Source organism: Cryptosporidium ubiquitum, assembly GCF_001865345.1.
Source record: "Cryptosporidium ubiquitum isolate 39726 chromosome Unknown contig_3, whole genome shotgun sequence".
NCBI lineage: Eukaryota > Apicomplexa > Conoidasida > Eucoccidiorida > Cryptosporidiidae > Cryptosporidium > Cryptosporidium ubiquitum.
Window position 1 is genome coordinate 16,454 of NW_021639817.1, and position 24,224 is coordinate 40,677.

General features: G+C 29.0%; 9 protein-coding genes across 9 annotated transcripts; 4 read left to right on the forward strand and 5 right to left on the reverse strand.

Annotated features, from left to right (window-relative positions):
• Nucleotides 1-736: 736 nt before the first annotated feature.
• Nucleotides 737-2,905, forward strand: cubi_03351 (uncharacterized protein; the record flags this gene model as incomplete). The annotated part of the gene is made up of 1 exon (XM_029020364.1): nucleotides 737-2,905. One exon carries the CDS (start codon nucleotides 737-739, stop codon nucleotides 2,903-2,905), a length of 2,169 nt encoding a protein of 722 aa, XP_028874808.1.
• A 312-nt stretch (nucleotides 2,906-3,217) lies between these two features.
• On the reverse strand, nucleotides 3,218-9,235 carry cubi_03352 (uncharacterized protein; the record flags this gene model as incomplete). Its single annotated transcript, XM_029020365.1, has 1 exon — nucleotides 3,218-9,235. The coding sequence occupies one exon, from the start codon at nucleotides 9,233-9,235 to the stop codon at nucleotides 3,218-3,220; it is 6,018 nt and encodes a 2,005-aa protein (XP_028874809.1).
• Nucleotides 9,236-10,063: 828 nt separating this feature from the next.
• cubi_03353 (centrin/caltractin) lies at nucleotides 10,064-10,561 on the forward strand (the record flags this gene model as incomplete). The annotated part of the gene is made up of 1 exon (XM_029020366.1): nucleotides 10,064-10,561. The coding sequence occupies one exon, from the start codon at nucleotides 10,064-10,066 to the stop codon at nucleotides 10,559-10,561; it is 498 nt and encodes a 165-aa protein (XP_028874810.1).
• A 73-nt stretch (nucleotides 10,562-10,634) lies between these two features.
• cubi_03354 (uncharacterized protein) lies at nucleotides 10,635-12,220 on the reverse strand (the record flags this gene model as incomplete). Its single annotated transcript, XM_029020367.1, has 2 exons — nucleotides 10,635-12,052; nucleotides 12,118-12,220. 2 exons carry the CDS (start codon nucleotides 12,218-12,220, stop codon nucleotides 10,635-10,637), a joined length of 1,521 nt encoding a protein of 506 aa, XP_028874811.1.
• Nucleotides 12,221-12,654: 434 nt separating this feature from the next.
• On the forward strand, nucleotides 12,655-16,902 carry cubi_03355 (SMC like ABC ATPase; the record flags this gene model as incomplete). The annotated part of the gene is made up of 2 exons (XM_029020368.1): nucleotides 12,655-16,530; nucleotides 16,600-16,902. The coding sequence occupies 2 exons, from the start codon at nucleotides 12,655-12,657 to the stop codon at nucleotides 16,900-16,902; spliced, it is 4,179 nt and encodes a 1,392-aa protein (XP_028874812.1).
• Nucleotides 16,903-16,926: 24 nt separating this feature from the next.
• On the reverse strand, nucleotides 16,927-18,297 carry cubi_03356 (uncharacterized protein; the record flags this gene model as incomplete). The annotated part of the gene is made up of 1 exon (XM_029020369.1): nucleotides 16,927-18,297. One exon carries the CDS (start codon nucleotides 18,295-18,297, stop codon nucleotides 16,927-16,929), a length of 1,371 nt encoding a protein of 456 aa, XP_028874813.1.
• A 694-nt stretch (nucleotides 18,298-18,991) lies between these two features.
• On the forward strand, nucleotides 18,992-21,727 carry cubi_03357 (calpain like thiol protease; the record flags this gene model as incomplete). The annotated part of the gene is made up of 1 exon (XM_029020370.1): nucleotides 18,992-21,727. The coding sequence occupies one exon, from the start codon at nucleotides 18,992-18,994 to the stop codon at nucleotides 21,725-21,727; it is 2,736 nt and encodes a 911-aa protein (XP_028874814.1).
• A 287-nt stretch (nucleotides 21,728-22,014) lies between these two features.
• Nucleotides 22,015-22,935, reverse strand: cubi_03358 (uncharacterized protein; the record flags this gene model as incomplete). Its single annotated transcript, XM_029020371.1, has 1 exon — nucleotides 22,015-22,935. The coding sequence occupies one exon, from the start codon at nucleotides 22,933-22,935 to the stop codon at nucleotides 22,015-22,017; it is 921 nt and encodes a 306-aa protein (XP_028874815.1).
• A 350-nt stretch (nucleotides 22,936-23,285) lies between these two features.
• On the reverse strand, nucleotides 23,286-24,203 carry cubi_03359 (uncharacterized protein; the record flags this gene model as incomplete). The annotated part of the gene is made up of 1 exon (XM_029020372.1): nucleotides 23,286-24,203. The coding sequence occupies one exon, from the start codon at nucleotides 24,201-24,203 to the stop codon at nucleotides 23,286-23,288; it is 918 nt and encodes a 305-aa protein (XP_028874816.1).
• Nucleotides 24,204-24,224: the final 21 nt, after the last annotated feature.

Genomic DNA, 24,224 nt, shown 5'->3' on the forward strand with positions numbered 1-24,224 from the left:
ATATTCTCCTTAATTAATTTAACCATACAGTTAGTTAACTAGGCTTTTTTTTTCTTCTTTTTTTAAATTAAATTTTATTTCTTTTATAATTTTCTATAGTCCCCTCTTTCTATTTTGCACTTACTATTTATTTCATTTATTATTCCCACATAATATATAAATTAATATTGACATATTAGGCGGTAAATTTCATTCATTTTATTTTAAGTGGGGAAAATAAAGAATAAAAACTGATTATTAATCAATAATACTATAATCTTAATTTCAAGGATTTTTTTTTAGGAAAAATTTTCTAATTTTGCGTTATATCAAATAAGATAATAGATAGTAAGGATGCACGAAACCCAAACAGTATTGAAATATTATATGTTTTTTCTATGTTAAATGTTACCACGACTAGTCTCGTATGTAGTAAAATGTGTTTATATGAATGAAAATTATTGAATCAAAAGAAAAATAATAATAATTTTTAATAATTATAAATTTAATAAAATTTTTCTTTTGTAATGCTTATTAGGACCAAATATGTGGGGAAGAATTTTTGGTGTCCTATACCGGTGTTTATTGGCATTGCATACGTGTATTTTTTTTTAATGTGGAAGGGGAACTTGGGTGTAAAGTTATGGCAAAAAAAATTATAATAGAATATATAGAAAAATAATAATAAAATTTAAGCATTTCATTATCCTATAATTAGTAAGGTAAATTGATTAGGAACAATATTAATTAGATTAAAATGCTAAATGAAAAAAACAAGAAGTATATTCATTCAAAATTACATGAAAAAAATGGAAAAAATAACATTTACATGAAAAATATTGTTTATGGAGATGAAAATTTGAGTGAAATAAATAATATGGAATACCCAGTAAACACACTTTTGAGAAACAAGGGATTACCGGAAAAACTTGAGAAACACTTAAACAATGAGAAAGAAAGAGAGTTGGAATCTTTATACGAAGAAAATAGACAATTATTGGTGGAAATTTCAAAATTACGTAAAACAAATCAACTATTAGTCAAAGATGTAAATAAGAAAAACGAGATTATAGATAATCTTGATTCTAATCTAGTAGAAGTTGAAGAAAAATTGGAAAACGCAAAAAAGAAGAATTGGAATATGTATAATGAAATTTTGAATAGAGAAAAAAAGAACCAACAACAAGATTACAATAAGGATCAGAGTATAGATTCTGATCATATAGATAACGAAACTTACAAACTTAAGGAATCCAAAATTGGAACTTTTAACACAGTAAATATAATAAAACCTAGCTCTAAGAAAGAATTTAATAATAGACCAAAATCCACAAGTATTTCTACGTCAACAGAAAATACCAAGTGGCTACAAGATATGATTTTGCAATCTTTAAGTGAAAAGCATGCTGAAAAAAAAGCATATGACAACTTAAAATACGAGGTTGAAAAGCTTCAGAAAGAAATTTATTCAATGCAAACTGACTTGTTAAAAAATAATCAGCAGGATGAAATCATTCAAGAGCCAATTATTGATCAGTCTAATGGGAAATTGTCCGTTTTTCATTCAACAAATTCTTCAAATAATAACTCCACCACTATTATTGGAACATCAGTCAGTGGATTTAATACTATCAATAGTACTTTCCACTCCACTTCTCTCGCACAAGAACTAAAGGAAATTAATTGCACCACTAACAATAGTTCGATTAATTCTTTACAAGAGTCTGAAGATACTCAAGAAAAATTGGAAAAGGAAAATGATCAAGAAAATTTAGAATCAATCCCTCCTAGAAGCGTTCATATATTAATGGGAAAAACCTTTTCTAGAGAAAATAATATAGACAGAAAGATTAATAAATACAAAAATGGTTCTAGATACAATTCTGAGAATTTGAATGGTGAAAATCTAATTCAACCAATGTCTAACCACTATAACTCTTACATAAAACAACTTCAAACTCAAGTAAATCACCAATATCAACAACCAAGTATAACTAACACTAATAATAATAATTATTATTACTCTTCTAATATGAATAATAACCATCAAAATTACCATAATCCTCATTCAAATAACTATTTTCAAACATATACCAACAATACCAACCCATTTTTAAGTATATCTGCTAATGACAATAACAATACTAATGGACATTTATACAACTTCCAACATAACTCCTATTACAATTCAGTAAGACGTCCTGTAAACTTTCCTAAGTACGAAAATAATAACATTAATTCACTTTACATGGATAACTTGGCAGATCGTCCTTCATTGGCTAACTCTATAATCAATTCAAGTTTAGCCCCTAAACATTTAAACCAAGGTCATACATATTACCAATACTCCAAACACAATGTTCCAGAGTCAAAATTCAACTTAATTCCAACTCAAACTTCAACTCCAATGAATATTCCAAGTTCAAACCCATTTTATACACAAACTCTAAACCAAAATAGTTACTCAAATATCCCATTTCCACCATTTAAAATCAAAATTACACAAAGATTCAGACGAAATAGAAATAATTCAGTTCCTCCTCCCAGACCCCAAAATGATTTTTCTTCTGAAAAAATGGTTACTGATGAAAATCAACCAGTACCTGGTCAAATAGAATCATTAAACTCCAACAATGACGTAGAGAAGGAACTTCCACAAGGGTATATTCGCTTTAAAACTTCCATTTCCTCTCCCTTAAGCCAAGACGATTTTTTCTCCCCAATATCAGCAAACATAAACAATATCTGTCCATGTGACAAGGCAATTGATTCCTGTGCATTCATCCAAAAAAAGCCAATTCAACATAATGAAGATAAAAACAAGACAAGATCTCTCTCCACATCTCTCCCTCTCCCAATTTCTCTAATCGCAAAAAATAATCAGTTCCAGGGAACCTCTGGTCTACTCAAGTTTGCTAAATACTGAAGTGTTACAACCTTAACTTGGTAGAACTTGTTGCGTCTAACCCCTGTAACTCCTCTTTACTAATAGACAAATCTAGAAACATGGAATAGTACACTATAAAAACCCTAATTAATACACAAATTATTATTCATTATCCTTTAATATAAAATCACTACCTCTACAAACCCTCTTCTGATCAAAAATAACTTTCCTCATAGTCCTCATGAGTTATAAGTATTATCTCCTCTCAGGCTCCCAATGATAATCAATGGCGCCATGTTGCATGCATTTCATGTGGACAATAACTTAATACCAGTATTTATTTTATATCCCCTATTGAAAAATTAGCTGATTATTTGGGATTAAATTATGGTTATTGATCGTACCGGCATTACCAATATTGGAGTTGACGTTATTGTTTTTATTATGGTGAGATGAGATAATCCCTGGAGAAATTGAAGAGTTGGCGCCAATATCAACACAGCTTGAGATATTTTGTGAATTTGAGACACTTGGATGCCCACTAGAAGCTGTTGTGGCAATTTCTGTAATTTGAAGAGTTTCAAGCTTCTTTTCAAGGACTTCGATTCTGTTAGACATATCTCTAAGACTCTGGATAAAGAATGGCATTGTTGCATCTAGACAATTATGTTTCCAAGCCATCTCCATTACGGTATCCGGCCTTAAAAATTCATAGCACGTATATAAACAAGCTACAAAGTTTTCTTTCTTGTTATTACTTAAGAGGAATTCCAAAAGCTCCTCAATAAGAGCAACGTTACCACTCTTGTAAACTACTAAGATAGCTTCATCTATCAGCATCTCTTTTTGACAAATAGAAAGTGCCTGCTGATAGTTCGAATTCTTGTCTAAAATCTTAACTGCCAGTTTTCTTAGGTCATTTACTGGATGATTTTCCAATCTGGCTGAAAGATTTGCTTGGTCATAGTTATCACACGTCAAAATCAGCTTCATTAGCTTTTCCACCTCCATCTTTTCTATGTATAAATTAATCAAAGCTTCATTAACTACCTGGATATTCTCCTCACTAATAGATTCCAGGAACTCTTGTATAATTGATATGTCATAATTAGGCCTACTTTGCAGTTCTGGTTCCCCAGCTGAAGGTTTTGGAGAAATACTTGCAACTGGACTTATTGTATTTAAATTTCCAGATGAAGAAAGTCCTTGATTAAAGTATTGCTGAATGAACCTAGTTGTAATACTGGATAGATCAAATTTATTTGCTGATCTTATAGATCCCCCGGTACCTGCCTGATTTAAAACTGCATTTGTAGATCTAGACGGAGAATAGTCTGATATGTCACTAGAATTGGATTTTGGTACCTCTAAGCTTTTTCTAGGCTTTAAAATTAACATCAATAAGCTGTTAAGTAACTCTGGATGCTCTTGTAAATAGAAAGTCATAGACTTATAGAGAATATCCACATTGGAGACATTCTGTAATATATTAAGAAACTGATCATTCTTCCATGCCTCTTTAGGGTGGCTAATCACCGTCAAAACTGCCTGGTCAAACTCTTGATATTGAAGGTAAAGGTACACAACCTCGTTCCAAAGTTGTCTTTGTTCGCAAATCCTTGTAAGCTTTGGTATGTTAATTCTTCCAGAATAAGAGGCACAATAGTCCATAAGCTTTTCAGGAGTATACTTTGCATAAAGTATTCCAAGCTCTGTGAAGAGACTGCCATTGGCACGATCAGTATTCTGAATAGCTCCCTCTAATAAAGTTAGAAGTTCTGCTGTGAGACCCTTCTTTTCATATTCAGATACCACATCTTCACAGTAATCTGGATAAACTATAATATTAAGTCCAGCCTGATGTGCTAGCTCGGACTCTCCAATTTGCATACAAATCTGTAAAAGCTCTTTCCATGTTTTTGGAGAGTTTGCTTTTTTGGCAGTTTCCAAAGCATTGTTGTACTCTCCTAGGTGAATATAGCAGCTTGTAAGCCTTGAGTAATTTGGGATTGCTTGATAAAAAATAATAGAGTACCTATAGTCCTGTTCATCCATAAGTCTGTCTCCAATCTTTTGTAATTGCACAGTATTAATACCTTGTAGGAAGTTCTGAAGTTCTTGCACAAGTTCCAACTTAGACATGCAGTAAGCCAGCTCAGTATCTACAATTGGATCTTTGGAAGTTCTAGAATCCTTTAGTCTTCGGACCATCTGCAGATACCCCAATAGGTCCTGATAAGCTTTAACTGAGAGACAATGCTCAATGATGGGACGATAATCTCTGGTGTTTTCAGATTTAATAAAGCAATCAACAGCATCTTTTGTTCGAGAGATCTTGAGATATTGCTGACCAAGAATGTCCCAAACAGAATTATCATTGCAGTAGGACGCAAAGTCTCGGACTTTGGATAGATCCAGATTGACCAACTTCTCACGATAAATCATTGAATCCAGGTTCTCGAGAAATTCTCCTGGTTTTCCATCCACATCTATACCTTCACTCTTTAGTAATTCAAGCTTGGAAATCATCAATAAAGTCTCAACAGCTTCATTATTAAATGAGAACTTCTTGTAAATCTGAAAAGCTTGGGAGTAAAGTCCGTGCTCTATTGCAACTTTAGCTACCTCCTTAGCATCATAATTATCCAATCTTAATACGTAATCATCCAATCTCCGAATATCTATCTTAATAGATGTTAATAAAAGAAGATTTTGAAGGTTTTTATTTTGAGAAAACTCTGTATTATTAACATGGAAAATGATCTTCTCCAAAACTTCCAACAGTGAGTTCGGTACCTCTGCATTAATAAATGCTCTAATTACACAACTAATCTCCTCAGGCTTATCGTAGAACTCAGGTAATATTGAAGAAGTTACTTGATCAATAATAGCTTGTCTACATTGCTCATTAACGACAGATTCCGTAGAATTCGAAGAATTTCCTAAGACTTTATTCCAAAGTTCAAGATCTTGGCGTTCAACAAGGTACCTAGCTAGTAGACGATATAAATCATTTTTATAAGTAACTTGTATTATTTCATCATCACATTGTCCCCATGCCTTTCTATAAGCAATATAAGCAAGATAAGGATCCCTATCTTCGCAATAATCTCCAATAGTCTTTGCATCATAATGGGGATTTGTCTTAAGGAAATTCTCAGAGTCCTTGTTCATATCTATATAGATCTTTGCTAAAGCATTATGTAAAGCTGGATCCTGGTATCCTTCCTGAACTCTTTCTTCTAGCCAAGACAACAATAACTTGAGACGATTTCTGTTTTCCGCCTGCTGAATTAGCTCTCCAAAAGAGAAGGAAGAACCCAAAGTTTTGATTTCTTGTAAAAGAGACTTAACTAGATCTTCAGATCCATCAAGATCTATCAATGTACCAATAACTAATGGAGTCTGACTTGGGTTAATCTTCAGAGTGTAAACCTGAATGTACTTATAAAGAGACATATGGTACAAATAGCTAATCAACTCCTCTACACGATGGTGAAGATCGCAAACCCAAATTAATGGCCTTAAATCGCTCATCTTAATGCTTTTAAAGTACTCAATAACCTGGTCAGGATCATAAGATTGTGGGAAATCTCTACAAATCCTCTCTGCCTCTTGAATTTGACCAAGGTGAACAGAGGCCTCAATGTATTTAAATACTATAAAAGTGGAAAATGATCCAGCCCCACCACTCACTGAGCCTGTATTTGAAGATGGTAATCTTCCTGATCCTGCTAAAATCACTCCGCTTCCTTTGTTTTGAATACCCGAATCTCCAATCAAATTCTCACCAGATATGTTCAAAGACTCAGAAGATCCTGACGTAGATAAGCTATTTCCAGATAAATATTGAGTCAGATTTGAACCTATAACATAGTAAATACCTTCCCAGATTCCCTGTTGCTCAAACAAAGTAATGATATTTTCTATTCCAATACTGTCCACATTTTTAATGCATACCTGAATCACACTTTGTAAAACAGTATTATTATTACTCAATGTTATTGAATTTGATGAACTGTTTCCTATCAATCCTCCTTGCCCAGTACTTGGTAATGCCCCATTAGATGATGATAATCCAGCTCCCATAGAAACTATTCCACCAGTCCCACCACTATTTTTGCAAACTAGTAGTAGCTCCTTGAGACAATCAAATCTGGTTCTTGGACTCAATTTAGACAAGTAATTTGCTAGCCAGTCCGTATTCAAACTTCCACAAGCAATTCCCAGTATTCTCCTTATGTCACGCATGTCAGAAAAATTTTCAAGAGCCCGCTCAAAAAGACCCGCTTTTTCACAAAGGGTAGCAATTGCATGTTTGTCATAATAAGTAAAAAGGTCCATTTGAAATAGAGCCTCTGCAACTTGAGGAGCGTGTAGGAGATTAACTTCGAGTAGTTTTGTTTGGAGGGCAGAGTCTTCGGGTTTGTTAGCTTTGAGATGATCTAAAAGAATGGATGTAATTTCTTTGAATCTAGAGTGAGATACAAAGATTTCGACTATTGAGGGCTTATCAATATTAAGGTCCAAGGGCTCAGCTGGTACAGAACTGGATAGGTCTGATTGAGATGTAGATGCGGGAGGGAGAAGAACAGTTTTTACAAACTCAACTGTAGCATCAATATTATTAGCAATTAAAAGACTATTAAGAAGCGAACGAATATCAGTAGTAATAGTAGGCCAATTTGAAGCTTTTTGTTCACGAATAAATTCTGAAACATGTGAGAAGTTACCAATTTCAATGAGTGTTTGTAGGATTTTTGTAGGATTTTGAGGAGTACATTTGTTGAAAATCTTAAGAGCAAGTTTTTTTTCTCCATTCAGAAGTAGGGTATCTCCAAGTTCTTCAGAGAAAGTTAACTTTTCTTCATTGATTAGAACTCTTAAAAAGACTATAGGTTGTGTAATGGAGGTGAATTCTGAAATAAGATTTGCAGAATTTGGAGAGAGCAAAAGTCGACAAAACTCAGTACTTTCAAACTGATTTAGAGTGTGGAACTTGAATACTGCTGTAAAGTACTGGAACAATAACTTGTGAGAAGAATCTAGCATTTTAAAATGATTAATAGTTGCAGGAGTCCTCAGGCTTCCATTCTTATTAAGAGAGACAACTCTACAAGCATTTTGGTAGTCTTGTCTTTTTACTGTCTCATTAAACATCTTAATTGAGAATTCATCTGTCCCTTGATAACCGTATCTCTGAGTCCATCTGAGGAGATTTGAGTTCATAGATAATTCAGGATTTGATTGAATGTATGAGAGAACTGATGAACTATTTAAAGTAATATGAAGGACCAATCCTCTTTTATTTGCCATACAAATTCCATGGAAACGGCTTGGAGATCCCAAAAATACTGAATCCTGGCAGACCTTGTTGCAGTAAAGTACAGTGTTTGAAGTTGGTTCCACTATATACAAGATTCCTCCCCTTGTTATTATAAATATGACTCCAAAATAGCTTGAAACATAGGTATATATTGGAAAATCGAATCCCTGTGCACTTCCAGTTGAGCTCTCATCTAGTGATGGAAGTTCAATAACAGCTTTGAATGGTGTTGGGAGAGATGATGGTGATCCAAAATCACCAGATCCTGCTCTTTGGCCTGAAATGTCCATTACATGAAGTCTGGCATTGAGATTTTCTTGTTTCTTCTCAACAAAGCAAACAACTGATGCTGGGGAATGTAGAAAATCATCAACAACGAGTTCTCCGAAATTACCAGAAAATCCTTCAATAAGTTGTTGTTGTCGTTTCTCTACTGAAAATAGTTGAAGTTGGCCTTTTACAGAAATTGAACCAGTTGTTTCATTTGTTACTGGGCAAAGACCCATTAGTAAACACCATCTTTGGCTAGAATCTGTCTGATAACCAACTATTTGAGTTGATTGTTCTGCTAATTTTCCAGCTCTCTCAAAGATCCGAACAGGAATTGAGTTAGGATTTCCTGATTCTATTGTCCAGTGATATATCCCCTTATCTCCAACAATTGCTAGAATTCTAGGACTTAACCACCTCCAAAATACAACTGATTCAGGAAACAGAAATGCTCCAAGCTTCTCCTTTGAATCTAAATTAAAGATTTGGACTGTACAACCATTATCCTCATATCTACCTCTAACTACTAGAATGTTTTCAATTGGATGAATCAAGGCACTTTCCGCTTTCATTGGTTTTCTATTTACTCCTTTAGATTGAGTATCTATTACTACAATCTGTGAGCCACCATCCACACTTGTTTCCTTTACTCCAACATATTTATCTCCTTCCAATGTCAAACTACCAAATCGAAAACATGACGAATTAATTCCAAGTTCCTCCAAATTTGCTAGAACATTGGTAATAATAGGGACTCCTCCCTTGCTCTGCATCTTACTCTATAACAGAAATCTATTATTTCCTGTCTTTTCCGGTTTTTCTTTTACTAATTAATGGCTTTACGATTACTTAAATTGGTTATCCAAGCCCTAATTATTCCTTTACATATACTTTGTAAGCTTAAAAAGGAAACTTATTTTAGGGAAAATTAAGAATTAATTTAAAAGATTATTCAAATATTTTAAAACTCTTACTGCTTTTAGCCTTGATAATATACATATATATATATATATATACATATATACATATATACATATATATATGTATATATATATATAAATATATGCTACGGAACTATATAAACTTCACAAGCCACAATCACTTTAAAACTTTTCTTTCAATTGAGATATTTCAAATCTGAGTATATTTCCCTGCTATTTTTTTTTGGAAAACAAAAATAATCCTTCCCTCAATTTTTTTTTCTTTTCCGGTTTTATTCTCGTTATTGCTCCTTTATATATTATGTAAGATTTTTTGTGAGGGGTGACTTTTGGCGCCTATTTTGGCATTTTTATGGCGCCTAAAATAGAAATTAATATTCTGTGAGAACATGTAAGAGATATTAATGTGGGGAAACAAAGTGTAATTAAATAGGAATTAAGAAAAAAAGTAATAAATAAATTGAGAGTAAATAAACGGATAATTAGAAATAATTTACATTAATTTGGTAGTTTTAAAAAAAGATTTGCGGTTTTTTCCTAATTCTAAAGCATTGAAATACGGTAATTAGTGCGAATTAATAAGAAAAGAAATAAAAGGGAGAATTTAAAAAGAAGAGAAATAGTTAATTTTTCACATCATTCTGAAGGCAGTTTTGAGCAATGAAAAGAAGAACATCTCCAACAAGAAAGAGAGGAAATGAGTGGCCAGGATTGACTGATGATGAAATTGAGGAAATAAGAAAGACCTTTAATTTATTTGATACTGATGGCTCTGGTACAATTGACCCAAAAGAAATGAAAGCAGCTATGCAAAGTTTGGGATTTGAGAGCCAGAATCCAACAATGTATCAATTAATTGCAGATTTGGATAGGGAAGGGTCATCAGCCATAGATTTTGAAGAATTTTTGGATGCAATTGCTTCAAAGCTTGGTGATAAAGATAGTAGAGAAGGGATTCAGAAGATATTTGCCATGTTTGATGATGATAAAACTGGGAGTATTACTTTAAAAAACTTAAAGAGAGTTGCACATGAACTTGGAGAAACAATGACAGATGATGAGCTAAGAGAAATGATCGAAAGGGCAGATAGTAATGGAGACGGTGAAATTAGCTTTGAAGATTTCTATAGTATCATGACTAGAAAAACTTTTGTATAAATTAAAACTTGAAAAATAGTAATATTAGTAATGGAGTTTTTATGTTCAAATTCTAATTGGTTAATTTCATAATTTATTTTTTTGAGTCACTAGAGGTTTGAGTATCTAAATATTTAGTCAGTATCTTAGGGACTTCTTCTTGTACTGAAATACTATTATCCCATAGAAATGAAAGTAAGTGTATTATTATTGAGAATATAGAGACTCCAAAAAAGCTATATATAAGAACTTGATTAGGTATCAATTTATAATTAAGTTTTGTATTAGATGCTAGAAGGAATATATAGTAAAGATCAGATTTGAAAAGCCAAGAATTGGATAAATTTGTAATGTAGATAATATTAGATATTGGAATTAGAACTATACCAATTATGAAAATGATGGAATTCATTGGTGTTTGTGATTTGATTAATACATGTATTGGTAAACAATAACATACTTTTTTAGCCATTACATTCCAAGTATAACATATACATGATCCAATATATACAGGTAATACTAGTGAGAATGCTATGAAAACCATATTAATAAATTGATTACCAGTATAATTTGGAGGGTTTTTAAGAACAATATGAATGATTAATGTTGCATATATGGATACAGTTAATAGTAAAGTGAAGAACATAAGTGTTAATTTAGTGACAATGAAAATGATATTTTGTCCTTTGGTCCTGAATCTTTCTTCTAAATTTTCAAAATATGAACTTAGTGCTAAAACCTCACTTTTATATTTGTATATCTTTTGTTTAATAACCCTATTTCCGTGCCATGTTCTAAAATATGTATTGATATAGAATTCTGACTCAAGTCCTTTAGAACTTTCATCGTACCTTCTTTTTAAATCTTCTCCTTTATTAGACAATGCCTGAGAAATTAGATATATTTCCTGCTTTTTTTTCTGATATAAGTGAATATCAATAGGTTTTGGTCTCTTAATGATGGAGAACAAATAATTAATTGGAATCAAAACACTTCCAACTCCAATAAATAAAATATTAAAAGCATAGCCAATAAATAATAGTAATCCAGCTGTAGCTATTGAGAATGTACCATTCAGAATTATGTCACTTCCAGTACAATCAGTTTCGTTGATATATCCCATTATTGATAACCTTGTACATGTTTCTTTTGAAATTCTTCCTAAATTAATCTCTCTGAAAATCCCATAATTTCCTCCAATAAAAATCCAACAAGCCAAAGTAGATAGGAATGAAGCTAAATATGGAGTGTAAGATCTATTTAATCCAATTTTGGTATCAAATTGAGTTTCGTAGTAAAATATTGAGAAAGGTATAACCAATGAAGTGAAAAAAATGTTCAGATACATTATTGTCATAAAAAACGCTCTAATACTAACTGTTCTAACTTCTTGGGATCCTATAATTGGATACTCATTTATAATATTTACTGGAACCAACATAAAATTTACCCATATTAGCTGTAATCCCAAAATTGCAACTATTCTAGTTACCAGAGCTTGATTAAAAAATCCTAAAAAATTAGGTAAGATCTAGTGAGAAAAAACAAACAGGGAAACTTCTAAATAATCGACTTACCTTTTGAATCTTCAGGATCCTCAAATATATATATTAATCTTAGATTAATAAAAAAAGCGATCAAATTGTAAAAAATAATAAAACAAATCAAAATAAAATCCATAAATAATATTTCATATCCTATTTAAAATAGATTCAATTAATTTATTTACAACTTCCTGTTATTTGTGTATTTTTTTCACTTTTTCAGTTTGATCCATTTAGCAATTTCTTTTAATATTAACTACGTCATAAAGGAATTTTGGCGCCTAAAAAAAATTCATGAACTCTATACCGGTATTCATGCAATTTGTAAAATTTATTTTTATAAATGAAATTTATTTACCCACATTAATCACACGTAAGTGTAATAATTAAATTAATCATTTAAATTAAAAAAGGTAATTAAGGATTTTTAGCTGAATTTCCTTATTTTTTCCTTTATTCTTCCCACCTGATTCGTTACAAAGGCCTGAACAATATGTTTAGGGACTGAATAAGTAAGTTGATTAGTCTATTTTAAGTCAATGGTAGTATTGGTTAGCATCCAAAAATTTGATGACTAGATTAAGCAAAAAAGGAAGAGTAAGAAATGATGTTCGTGAAAGCGAATATGATAATGAGGAAGAAAGTATTATTAAAAATAATCAAGAATCTGAACAACTTGGAAATGGTACACTAATTTCAATAGAGCTGGAAAATTGGATGAATATAAAAGGTCCAACAAAGTATTGTTTTAACAATGGAGTCAATATTGTAACAGGATTGAATGGAAGTGGTAAAAGTAGTGTAGCCTGTGGAATTGCTGTTTCGTTGGGATATGATACGCATATATTAGCAAGAGGTCATTACTTATCTTCTTATATTCGCAACGGAAGTACTTCATGTAAACTAAATATAGCATTAAGGAATGTAAAAGAGCAAGAAAATCGTTATGTATCCGAAATTGAAAGAGTTATCACAATTGTAGAGTCAAATAAGACCAATCGGCTAAATTCACAAACGGAAATAAGATCAAGTTGGAAATTGAATGGAAAAAAATGTTTAGAAAGAGACATAATAGCCTTGAGAAAAGGACTAAACATTCAATTGGACAATATGATCGCATTTTTAGCTCAGCAAAGAGTGAGCCAGTTTGCTTCTCAGAGTCCACAAGAGATATTCATTGATATTTTAAGAATAATCTCAAATGATAGTATAAAATCTAGAAATCCACAAAATGAGAACAAAAGGATTGATATCACAGCATGTTGGTCTGAATTTCAGGAGAATAACTTACTAAGTGTATATTATCAATTTTTAGATATTTTCAAAGATTCAAAAGATTGTAAGTTAAGATTCAAAGATAACGAAACAAGATTATCACAATTAAGTAATGAGATATCCAAATCAAAAGAAAATGAAATTAAGTATATACAATATTTGTTACATAAGATGGGAATTTATTTGATTCATTTTTTTCAATCCTTGAATGATATAGCGAATGATAAGGTTAATCTAATAAATTTAAATGAAAGAAAGAAGAAGGTGATAAAAGAACTTACTGAAGCTAAAAAGGAGCTCAGAAAGCAAGAAAGTGAGTCTTCAAAAGTTTTTAAAGAACTTGATTTTGCTAAGAAGAATAACGAGGAATTTTTGAAGAACATTCAGTTTGAAAAGCTGGATAAACAATACAAGTCTTTAATAAATAATTTAGATGGCATAACGAACAAGTTACAAGAGAATTATAGAGATCCAAAGCTTTTATTTGAAAGACATAGAATTAAAATTGTTGCAGTTCAGAACAAGATTACTGATACTGAGAATAAAATTCAGTACTACATTGATCAATTAGAAAAAGAGTGGAAACCAAAGTTAATCAGATGCAAATTATATGAAGAAGATCTTCCTCAAAATTTTGATAAAGTAACTGCTGAAAAGAAGAGAAAGATATTAGGAGAAAGTATAAGTGATATTTCTTCAAAAAAAGTATCTGTACAGAAAAACATTAAAGAATTTGAGTTTATGATATCAAAACTTATTGAAAAGAAAAATTCAATCAAGTCTATCAATTTTTTAAGTAATAGAGAAAATATTCTAAGACAAAAATATCTCAGAAACGTTAACCAAAAAGCCTTATCGGATTCCAGAAGGGAAAATATACTCAATTATTTTCAAAAATTACATGAACATTCTCGGTTTGAGAATTATTTACCTAAAAAGAAAGTGATAGGCCCAATCGGAAGTTATATTTCAGTCAAGAATCTGAAACTCCAAGTATTAGTTGAAGCATTTTTACAACAGTTTCACTATTATTTTGTTTCAGAAAGAGAAGATGTTAAGTTATTAACAGAGAGGTATCGTTTGAATGTTTTAACATTGTCTAACACAAAAACTCCAATATACCCAAAGTTGGATGACGAATTAAGAAGTCTAGGAATTACGGGGTTTTTGCATGAGCACTTGGAATTTGAGGATGAGAATATGAAAAACATACTTTATCAAATTTCAGCACAGTTTTTTACATGTGTTATTATTGATAATCCATCTTTAACAGAAGAAATTCAGGAAGATGAAATTTTGTATAAACTTTCTGATTGGTTCAAAAGAAAATATGATCAGCCTGGAAATAAGGTTTCAAATAATGTCCATTTGTTTATTACAAATCAAAATGCTGAAGATAACATACATTCAAAAAATGGAGTTTTATTTAAAATTATCACATCTATTTATAATCCCAATTCAAAAACTATTTCAATGGTAAATCTTGGAGATAAAATGAATACGATATTATTGGACAAAGAGATAATAAAAGAGGAGAATTTTGAGATGGATCAAATTAATCAACAGGAAAAATCTATTCAGAAGGAAATTGAACAATTAGAATTAAAAATCCAAGAATCTAATAAAAAACTTGTAGAATTAAAGGAACAGTATGATGGAGAAATTATGCTACTAAATATGATTACTGAGTGTATAAGTAATATTCCTTCACTTTATGAAATGATATCAAAATTGAAGAAACAATTAAATTCTCTTGAAAAAGATTTGAAAGAAAATACTTTAAATGAGTCTGAAATTAAGAGTAAGAACCAGAAACTCATTAGATCTGCATTTATGGGTCAAGATCCAATGGATTCATCGGAATTTGATACTTTCCAAACTAGTATATTTAAAGAGTTAAGCAAAGTTAAAATACTATTTGAAGAAATTTCCACTCATGATTTTTTAAAGAATAAAGAATTAAGTGGAAAGGTTTTTGAATTAAGTACTAACTATTCCTCCATTCAGAAAAAAATTACTCAAAACAAGGATGAAATACGACAGTTTGAACTGAAATTGAATCAAGTTAATGGAGATTATGATAAGATTATATCCACTTTGGAAATGAAGAGAAAAGCTTCAATAGATTCTTATCTACAATATTATTCAACGTATTGTCAGTACTATAAGAGACTGAAATATAATGAATTCAATAAAGATTCTAATCATAACTCGGATAAAACAATTTATGAGTTTTTTTATAAGGCTAATAGATTTGAGAATAATGAGTCCAAGGACCAATATGATACTATTAACGGCTTGGATGATGATCAAAGTATTATAAATGTACCCGGTGTTGAATTCTTTTCATCAATAATAAGTGGTAATAAACCCTTAACAAGTAATGGTGAGAAAATACCTTCTTATTGTATAGAAATGATGAACCAGGTATCATCTGAATTTGGACTCGTTAAATGTGATCATTCACAATTTGAGGAAATACTTAATAATACATTCAGAAATTCATTAAGCTCAAGTAATAATAATATTCAATTGGTTGGTGAAAGAAAGGAAATGGAGGTGGATAATACAGAAAATGAGGCTAATGTAGGAAGAAAGGGCTTTAAAAAGGTTTCAAAAAGTAATCATTCTAAGAATTTGACTTTATTTGATATTTTACTTGAAAATGAAGAGTATAATACAAAATATAACAATTTATTTAACATAATAACCGGTTTGGAAGCTAAAACTCACAATACAAATCTAGAGAGAATGGCTGATTTAGAGCAGGAATTTGAGATTTTGAGTAAGGAAAACCAAGATTTGAATAAAAGGATTAGTGAATATGAAGAATTTATTGGAAAAAACTATAACAAATGGCTTGAAAAATTGAAAATAATAGAAGATGTAACTTCACATTGCTTTGGAGTTTTTATGAGATTTATTGATGATAGACATAATGGAAAGATTATAATTCCTTTTATTAACAATTTTATGTTATTTATGAGTAATACAATGGATACAAACAATGAAGCAATATTTAATTACCTTGTTGAAAATTTTGAAAATGATTCCAAATTAAATATAATGGTCAGATTTAGTCCTGATGAAGATCTTAGATTGTTTTCCTCAAACTCTATTTCTGGAGGTGAACAATCTCTTTGTACTATTTTGTTTATACTATCTTTACAGGTAAGTTAAATATGATAAAAAAAATTGAAGATATTTGAAAATTAATTCTTAAAAAATTTCCGTATATAGGCATTATGTAATGGCAATTCATTCAAGTTATTTGATGAAATAAACCAAGGATTAGATAACTCACGAGAAATAAAATTAATGGAACTTTTGGATATATTAACAAATAAAGAGAAAACTAAAAAGTTATTAAAAGTTAAAGAATCAGAAATTAATTACAAAAAAATAGAGGAAAAGATAGAAAAATCAATTAATTACAAAGAAAGTCAAATAATTATAATCACTCCACATATTTTTCCAGGAGTAATATTTGAAAATTTTTCAATACACTTTGTATTGAATGGTCCAGGTTTTATAGTTAATTAAATTTGGATATGAATTAAGTTTAACTTATTCAAGAAACTTTTGGATAAATCTATACCAATTTATATTGTCTTGTATTCTTAAAATAATAAATCCAATAGAACCAAATCTCCAAGTCAAATTTAAAGCAAAAGAAATTCTTCTAATTAAACTGGCTAGTTTAGGAGGGTCAATATTTCCATTAAGATGATTGTGATTACCAATTCCAACACAAAAGTAAATATCAATAAAATTTCCTTTAAATGATTTTTGTGAAGATTCAAGTTCTTGTTGATTAACTTCAAAATTACTACTATTTTTTGAGAATACTTTCTCTAAGTCAGTTTGAAATCTATACTTGAGGATCATGATAATACTAAAAATAACTAAACTGATTGCTTCATTTCTATTAAAGTTATGTAAATCAATTACAACTTTAGAATCATGATTCGATTTGGTTGAAAAGAAATCAATAAAGGAGCTATTTTGGGAGTTAAAAACAAGATTAAAGAGACTTTTTTGAAGATTTAATCTTTCTATTTTAATTGACTGAATCTTTTTTTTAAATTCTTGAATTTTAATTGACTTATATTCACTAATATTTGATTGATTTATAATTCGATTAAGCTCAGAATGTTTTAATTCCAAAGATAAATTCAAATCCCGAATTTGATTTTGCATAAATTCTATTTGCTCTATACTTTCCTTACTTTTCGAATTAATATTTATTTCTTTAATTGGTATTAAACTCGACTCATTTCCAGGTCCCTCAGGAGGCCATTTCTTATTTTTGCTTTCTTTAACTTTGAATAGTCTTGGAGAATTGAAAATTCGGTTTAAAATATTACTAAACATATTCATTTCATGGCTAATTAACTCACTTTGAATTTGAAAGATATTCCAAGGTCTTTTTTTTAGTATAAGTAGTTCTCTTTGTAAATTAGTGTTTTTTAAAGAATTAAGGTTATTATTAGTAATTTGCTTATTTTGTGAACATACTGATAAATATGACATCTTATTATCCTGATCAAAAAATTCATTTTCGTAAAAATCCAATCCATGATTTTGAATCTGATTAAAGTAAACATTTAAATTTAAGTATCTATTAAAATTTATATTATTGTCTAAATCCAGATTATATCGGTCAAAGTCACAAGAATTTGAAGATTCTTGAAAATGAATATATTCGCTATTGTAACTTTCTTTAATTGAAATTTCAGATAATTTCTCATATAAGTGATTACAAATTTCAATCATTTCATTTTCATAACTATTACCTTTAGCATGATTAGACTTTTTACATAGTTTAAGGTTTTCCTTAACTAAATAATCAAAAATATCTCCTATGATCACATCAGGAATATCACTAAAAATCTCAGACATATGCTTAATTACACTGTCACGAGTATACAATTTCATTTTTATATTTGATTGATTACTTTCTTAAAGTAATACAAACTTATTAAAAATCAATAAATTCTCAAAGTATAATTTATATTCGGAGGAACCCAACTCAAATAGGCCTCAAAATTTATATAAATTCTCATTTACTATTCTTTTCATTTTAAAAATGGTTAGTTTCCATTTTTATTTATTTTTTTTTTATTTGAAATCTCTAACAAATTAAATTACCCGCCCAAAAGTTGTCTGGTATGTGTAAAAAATGTGTGTAATGGTAGAAATTGACATTTTTGACTAAAGGAAACTGAAAAAAAAAAAATTTGTTAACTTAAATGTTTAAAAATTTAGTTTTAATTTATTAAATACTAATATTAATAATAATAAATTATCTTAATTGATTATATTATTTTAATATTTATCTTAAACTAATATTACTCATTTATTACGTGTATTTACAAACACCGGTATATTGCAAGTAAAAATTGCGTGTAATAACTTACGTGGCACAATTTGACAGTTTTTTTAGCAGTAAATAATTTATTTAATTTAATTGGCAATTATAATTAGAATAAAGGAGTTATTTAATTTTTGAATTATATTTAAGTGCCAAAAATAAGATATATCAAATATGTCAATGGTAACGATGGAATTATATTAACCTGATCAAAAATTTCAATATTAAAAAATAATTTAAACTCAATTAATTTAAAATATGTTAATAACAAAGTTATTTAAAAAAAAATCGGGGAGTTCATTGAACTCTTTAGAAAATGTGAATTCTAAGATTGATCACTTATTTGAACTTAAAAAAATGGTAATGGAAAAGTATAAAAGTATGATGAAATTAAAAAAAAACGAACAAGATCAAATGGAAAGTAGAATTTTAATAGAGTCATCTTTCATTAATGATTCTTGTTTTTTGCCTCCACTTATAACTAATAAGAAAACAGGAACCAAAATTACAAAATTAACAAAGTTAGATCATAACCAAGTACAATTCTTGTTATTAATGATCCTGTACAATCAGCCACTATCATTTCAGGAAAATATAATTGAAAGGAATAATGAAATTTGTTTGAAGGGACAATATATATTAATAGTAGAGCAAATGGTAAAAAGTTTATTATTATCAAAGAAACAGAAAAAAATGGTAGTCAGATGGAAAAAGTTAAATAGTAGCGTAGAATTATTTCCAAATAATCATTTTTTACATTTTACCTCAAGTAATATAATACAAGGATTTATTGGGGATTGCTCATTTATTGTCGTATTATCTTTATTATTGGAACATGAAAAGAAATTTGATTCTAATTTATTATCAAGTATAATAAGTCCAATCCAATTCTCAATCAAAAATCAAAATCAAAGTAGTCATCATATTGATAATCAATCAATTCATTGTACCAATAATTTCAATGAATTGGATGATTTATTGTATCTTTATACATGCAAGTTACTAATTAATGGAGTTTGGAGAAATATTTTTGTGGATAGTTTAATTCCACTTGATTCTCAAAATAATTGCTTATTATCTCATTTTGATAATAATAAATACTATGGAATAACATTAATAGAAAAAGCATATTTAAAAGTAATGGCAAATAGGTATGATTCTATTGAGAGTAATCCTTCAATAGATTTATATTATTTAACAGGATGGATACCTGAAACTATTTCTATTAAGTCAAAGTATGAAAAAAAAAATAAAAACTATTTTTTAAAGTTATGGAATCGTATTAAAAAACCAATAAAAAATGGATATTGCTTGATGGCTTTAGGTACAAATGAAATTAATTCAAATACTGAAAATCTTACCAGATTAAATGCTACTGAGTCTGAAAGCTATCAAAATCAATTAGTTTATAAGTTTGGCAATGAAATTGATGATAATTCCCAGTCAGAATATAAGTTTATTACAAAAGAGGAGATTTCTAAAAAGACTGGATTAGTAACAAAACATGCATATCAAGTTTTAAGAATTGTTGAATTAGTGAATCAAGAAAATAATTCTATTTGGAGATTATTGTTATTGAGAAATCCATGGGGAAAAATTAGTTGGAAAGGTAAATTCTCAAAATATGATATAGAAACATGGAATAAAGAACTTGAAGAAATATTGGAAAATGAATTTACATACAAAGTTAATCATGATAATGGAATTTTTTGGATTGAATGGAGTGATATATTAAAATGGTTTTCACATATATATTTAGCTTGGGATCCAGAAAAAATATCAAAGTATTTAAAAAAGGTTCATGGCAAATGGTCACCATGTTCACATAATTCAATATTAAAAGATGATTTACATTTATTATATTTTTATCCTCAGTATAAGTTATCTATTGATTGTAAGTTATTAAACAAGTTAAAGATGAATAATTGTAATTTATTTGATGAAAAGGAAGATCAAAGTTCAGATTTTAATAAAATTAATCAAAAATTAACTCAATTAAACATAAATTACTCAAAAAAACTAAAATTAAAATTTGATTCAAATAATTATCATGAAATTGATGATCATTCAAAAAATAACTTGTTTTCGAAAATTTGGAAAAAATCTGATGTTTTTGATCATGAAAATTTTAGTCATATTGGAGATATTTGGATTGTTTTGAATAGACATATAGATTATTTGAGAATGGATGAATTTGATAATTATAATCAATCAAATACAAATAATATACCTTTTATGTCAATAAGCATATTTAGGGGGAGAAATAGAATAATCACTCAAGAGAGATTGCCAATAATACAAGGAATATATAGTAATGGTAATGTAATTATGTTTAAAACAAACATTTTTCAATTATTGAGAGAATATGATCATTTTGACTTACAAGAAGATAAAGATTTTATATTAGTAATTACTCAATATCAAAGTAATAAAAGTTTTAATTATACATTAAATATATATAGTAATGTTGAAATAAATATTAAGTTATTGGATAGTTATTTTCAGAACATTATGAATCCTATTTATAATAATAATTATAATAATTATTCTTTTACAGAAATTAATGGTAAAATTTTGAACTGTAATTTCAGTGAAAAATATTATATTAGTTTATTAAAAAATTCAAAATTAAAATTGACTCCTGCTGTAAGAAATAAGCAGTTTAATTCTCATAATATTGCAAGTAAAGTAAATATTTTTAATTCATCCAGAGCAGAGTTTCAAGATGAACAATTTAGACTTTTAATATTATTAGAGATAAAGGAAAAGTGTAGTAACTTTAAGTTACGACTTTTTCCAGAGACATTTGATGAACAAGATAAAATCATCAAATTAAGTTCTAGTAATGATTCATATAATAATAGTAATTGCAAATATATTACGTCAATATGTAATATTGGGAATTATTTTATTCTGATTGATTTTAAAGAGAAACAACAAGATTTTATTAAAGGTAACTTTTTTAAACTTGTCATTTATTATCAAAAAATTTAAATGTATAAACTTAATTTTCCTACTTTTTATTAATCATAATTTATTTTTCCAGACCTAATATACTTTAAAAATTGATTTTTTTTGCAAGATAGAAATGCATGCATACATGCAAAAAATGACGTGTAAATTAGTCATAATTAAAATAAAAAAGTAATGCTATAACTATTAGGTTTTGTTCATAAAATTTAATATAATATTTTGGTTTTTTTTTCCTAAGAAAACATAATAGTAAATATAAAATTTTTAAGTAAAAAATTGGTAGGTTTATTAAAATATTGATAAAGAGATCATGTAGGAATCGGTTCCGTAACTTCTACAGCAACATTATCGGGTCTTATATCAGAAGGGGAAGCAATTAAAGTCGGATATTTTGCAGAAATCTGTCTTCGAGATTCCTGACAAATTCTATTTACAACTTCAGTTACAACACTACTTCCAAGTACAAATGCAGATTTTCCATAAGAATTAGAAACTGTTGAACATATTGAATTAAATTGGTCATGACAATTAGTACCAGTACATACATTATTATTAATATATAGTGATCCAGAATTTACAAGTTCAACAAAAAAATTAACGCAAACTTGCAGAAAAGACTCGTTGAATAAAACTTCCAAAGACGGAACATTGAACTTCTTTTTAGAAGGAATTGTCATTCCAAATTTTGTCATTTCTTCTTGAATTAAAGTATTTATTACATTACTATCTAGCCATGTTTCAAAAGATAACAAGAATTTAGTACACTTTGAATAGTTTGTTTCTCTGTATCCAAGATCTAAATATGGATTACTTGTGAATATACAAATTCCAAGGTTATTATTTGAAGATTCTTTTTGCATTATATCTTTAATATCTTTATTAATTTGTTCTAATGATGGTTTTTGAAAAACTTCACTAAGAAATGAAGTTCCTGTAGTTGCAACACCTACAGTTTGTGTTGGATTTACTGTACTAATAGTACTAGTACTAGTACTAGTGCTAGTAATAGCGATTGTTGTGGCTTGAGTGGTGGTAGTGGTTGTTGTAAGAACTATAGTAGAATTCGATGAACTCTGAGTAGGAACTAATCCAATATTTGCTAATATGTTTGAATCAAGTGTACCAAATACATTATTTCTTAACCCATTGATTAAATCTATCAAAATAGTACATTCAATTAAAAATAGTAATATTAACAATTTTGTAGTTATATTCGTGAAATATTTCATTCTTCTGATAAGTTATAAAAGAGAAAATGTCTATCCAAAACTTTAATTATCATAAATAAAATTATATTATTCAATTTTTTTTTCTTTTTAAAATTGTTACAACTATTTAAATTTTCTGTGTGTGCAAATCATATTTAATATTGATATTCACATCCATTTACTTCCTAGAATAAAATATACCATAATATACTTTTATCTTTGAATATTCTTTATTAAAATGAATTATCTCACAAATTTTATCATTCATTTAGTAACTTAGATTTTTTTTTTCAAATATTAAATGACTTAGGATTGTAATTATATTCCTTGCTATATCTCCTCATTCTATATTTACCTTTTTCTGTTTTTTTTTACTGAGTATAATTTCCATAATTGTAATCCAATCCTCTAATATCAGAAATATTATTCCCATTCATATGAATCTGACCCTGCTGGCTTTGTTGATCCTGAATATTAATTCCAGCTCTATATCCTCCTCCTCCTCCTCCTCCTCCTCCTCCTCCTCCACCAATGTTAATTTGATTATGATCTTGAATATGATGGTATTGACTTCCGTAATACTGAGAACCAGTAACTTCTCCACTATAGCCACTTTCTGTTATATATCTATCAATATTCCCTACATTCACAACTCCTCCTTTTTGTCCTTGAAAATTTTGCATTAAATAACTTGTATGTCCCGCCGGCGCCAAATCTGTTTGTGTCTGTGTGTGATATTGGTCATGATTATTTTGATGGTTTGAAAGAATATGATTATCAACTAAAGCTAAATTTCCTCTTCCTCCTGCTGTTTGAACTCTTCCTGTCATATTACCTCCTTGTAAACTTCCAGATGCTCCCGTTACAGGATGAGCACTACCTCCAGTTGTATGGACTGGTCTAATATTAACGTTGTTTGTATTATAATGTAGCAAATTTTGATTTTGAGAATATCTTTGCTGCTGGTATTGGCTCTGTTGTGTCTGATGTCTTTGGCTGTAGAATTGTTGTTGATGTTGATGTTGTTGTTGATGTTGTTGTTTTTGATATTGGGGATGTTGTTGAGAATTTTGTTGTTGTTTGGGATATTGGTAATGCTGACTGTGAATATTGGTAGAAGAGTAAATGTTACCCGCTCCAATTTCAAAATTATTGTTACTTACAGGGTATAGATGCTGTGAGTGTCCTAAATTATTACCATTTAAGGTGCCACTATGGCTAGTAGTACTAATTCCTGTTGCTCCTCCAAAATTATTCAATTCTTGGCTTCTGCTGTATCCAGAATTCATAATAACTTCGTTAGAATTGTT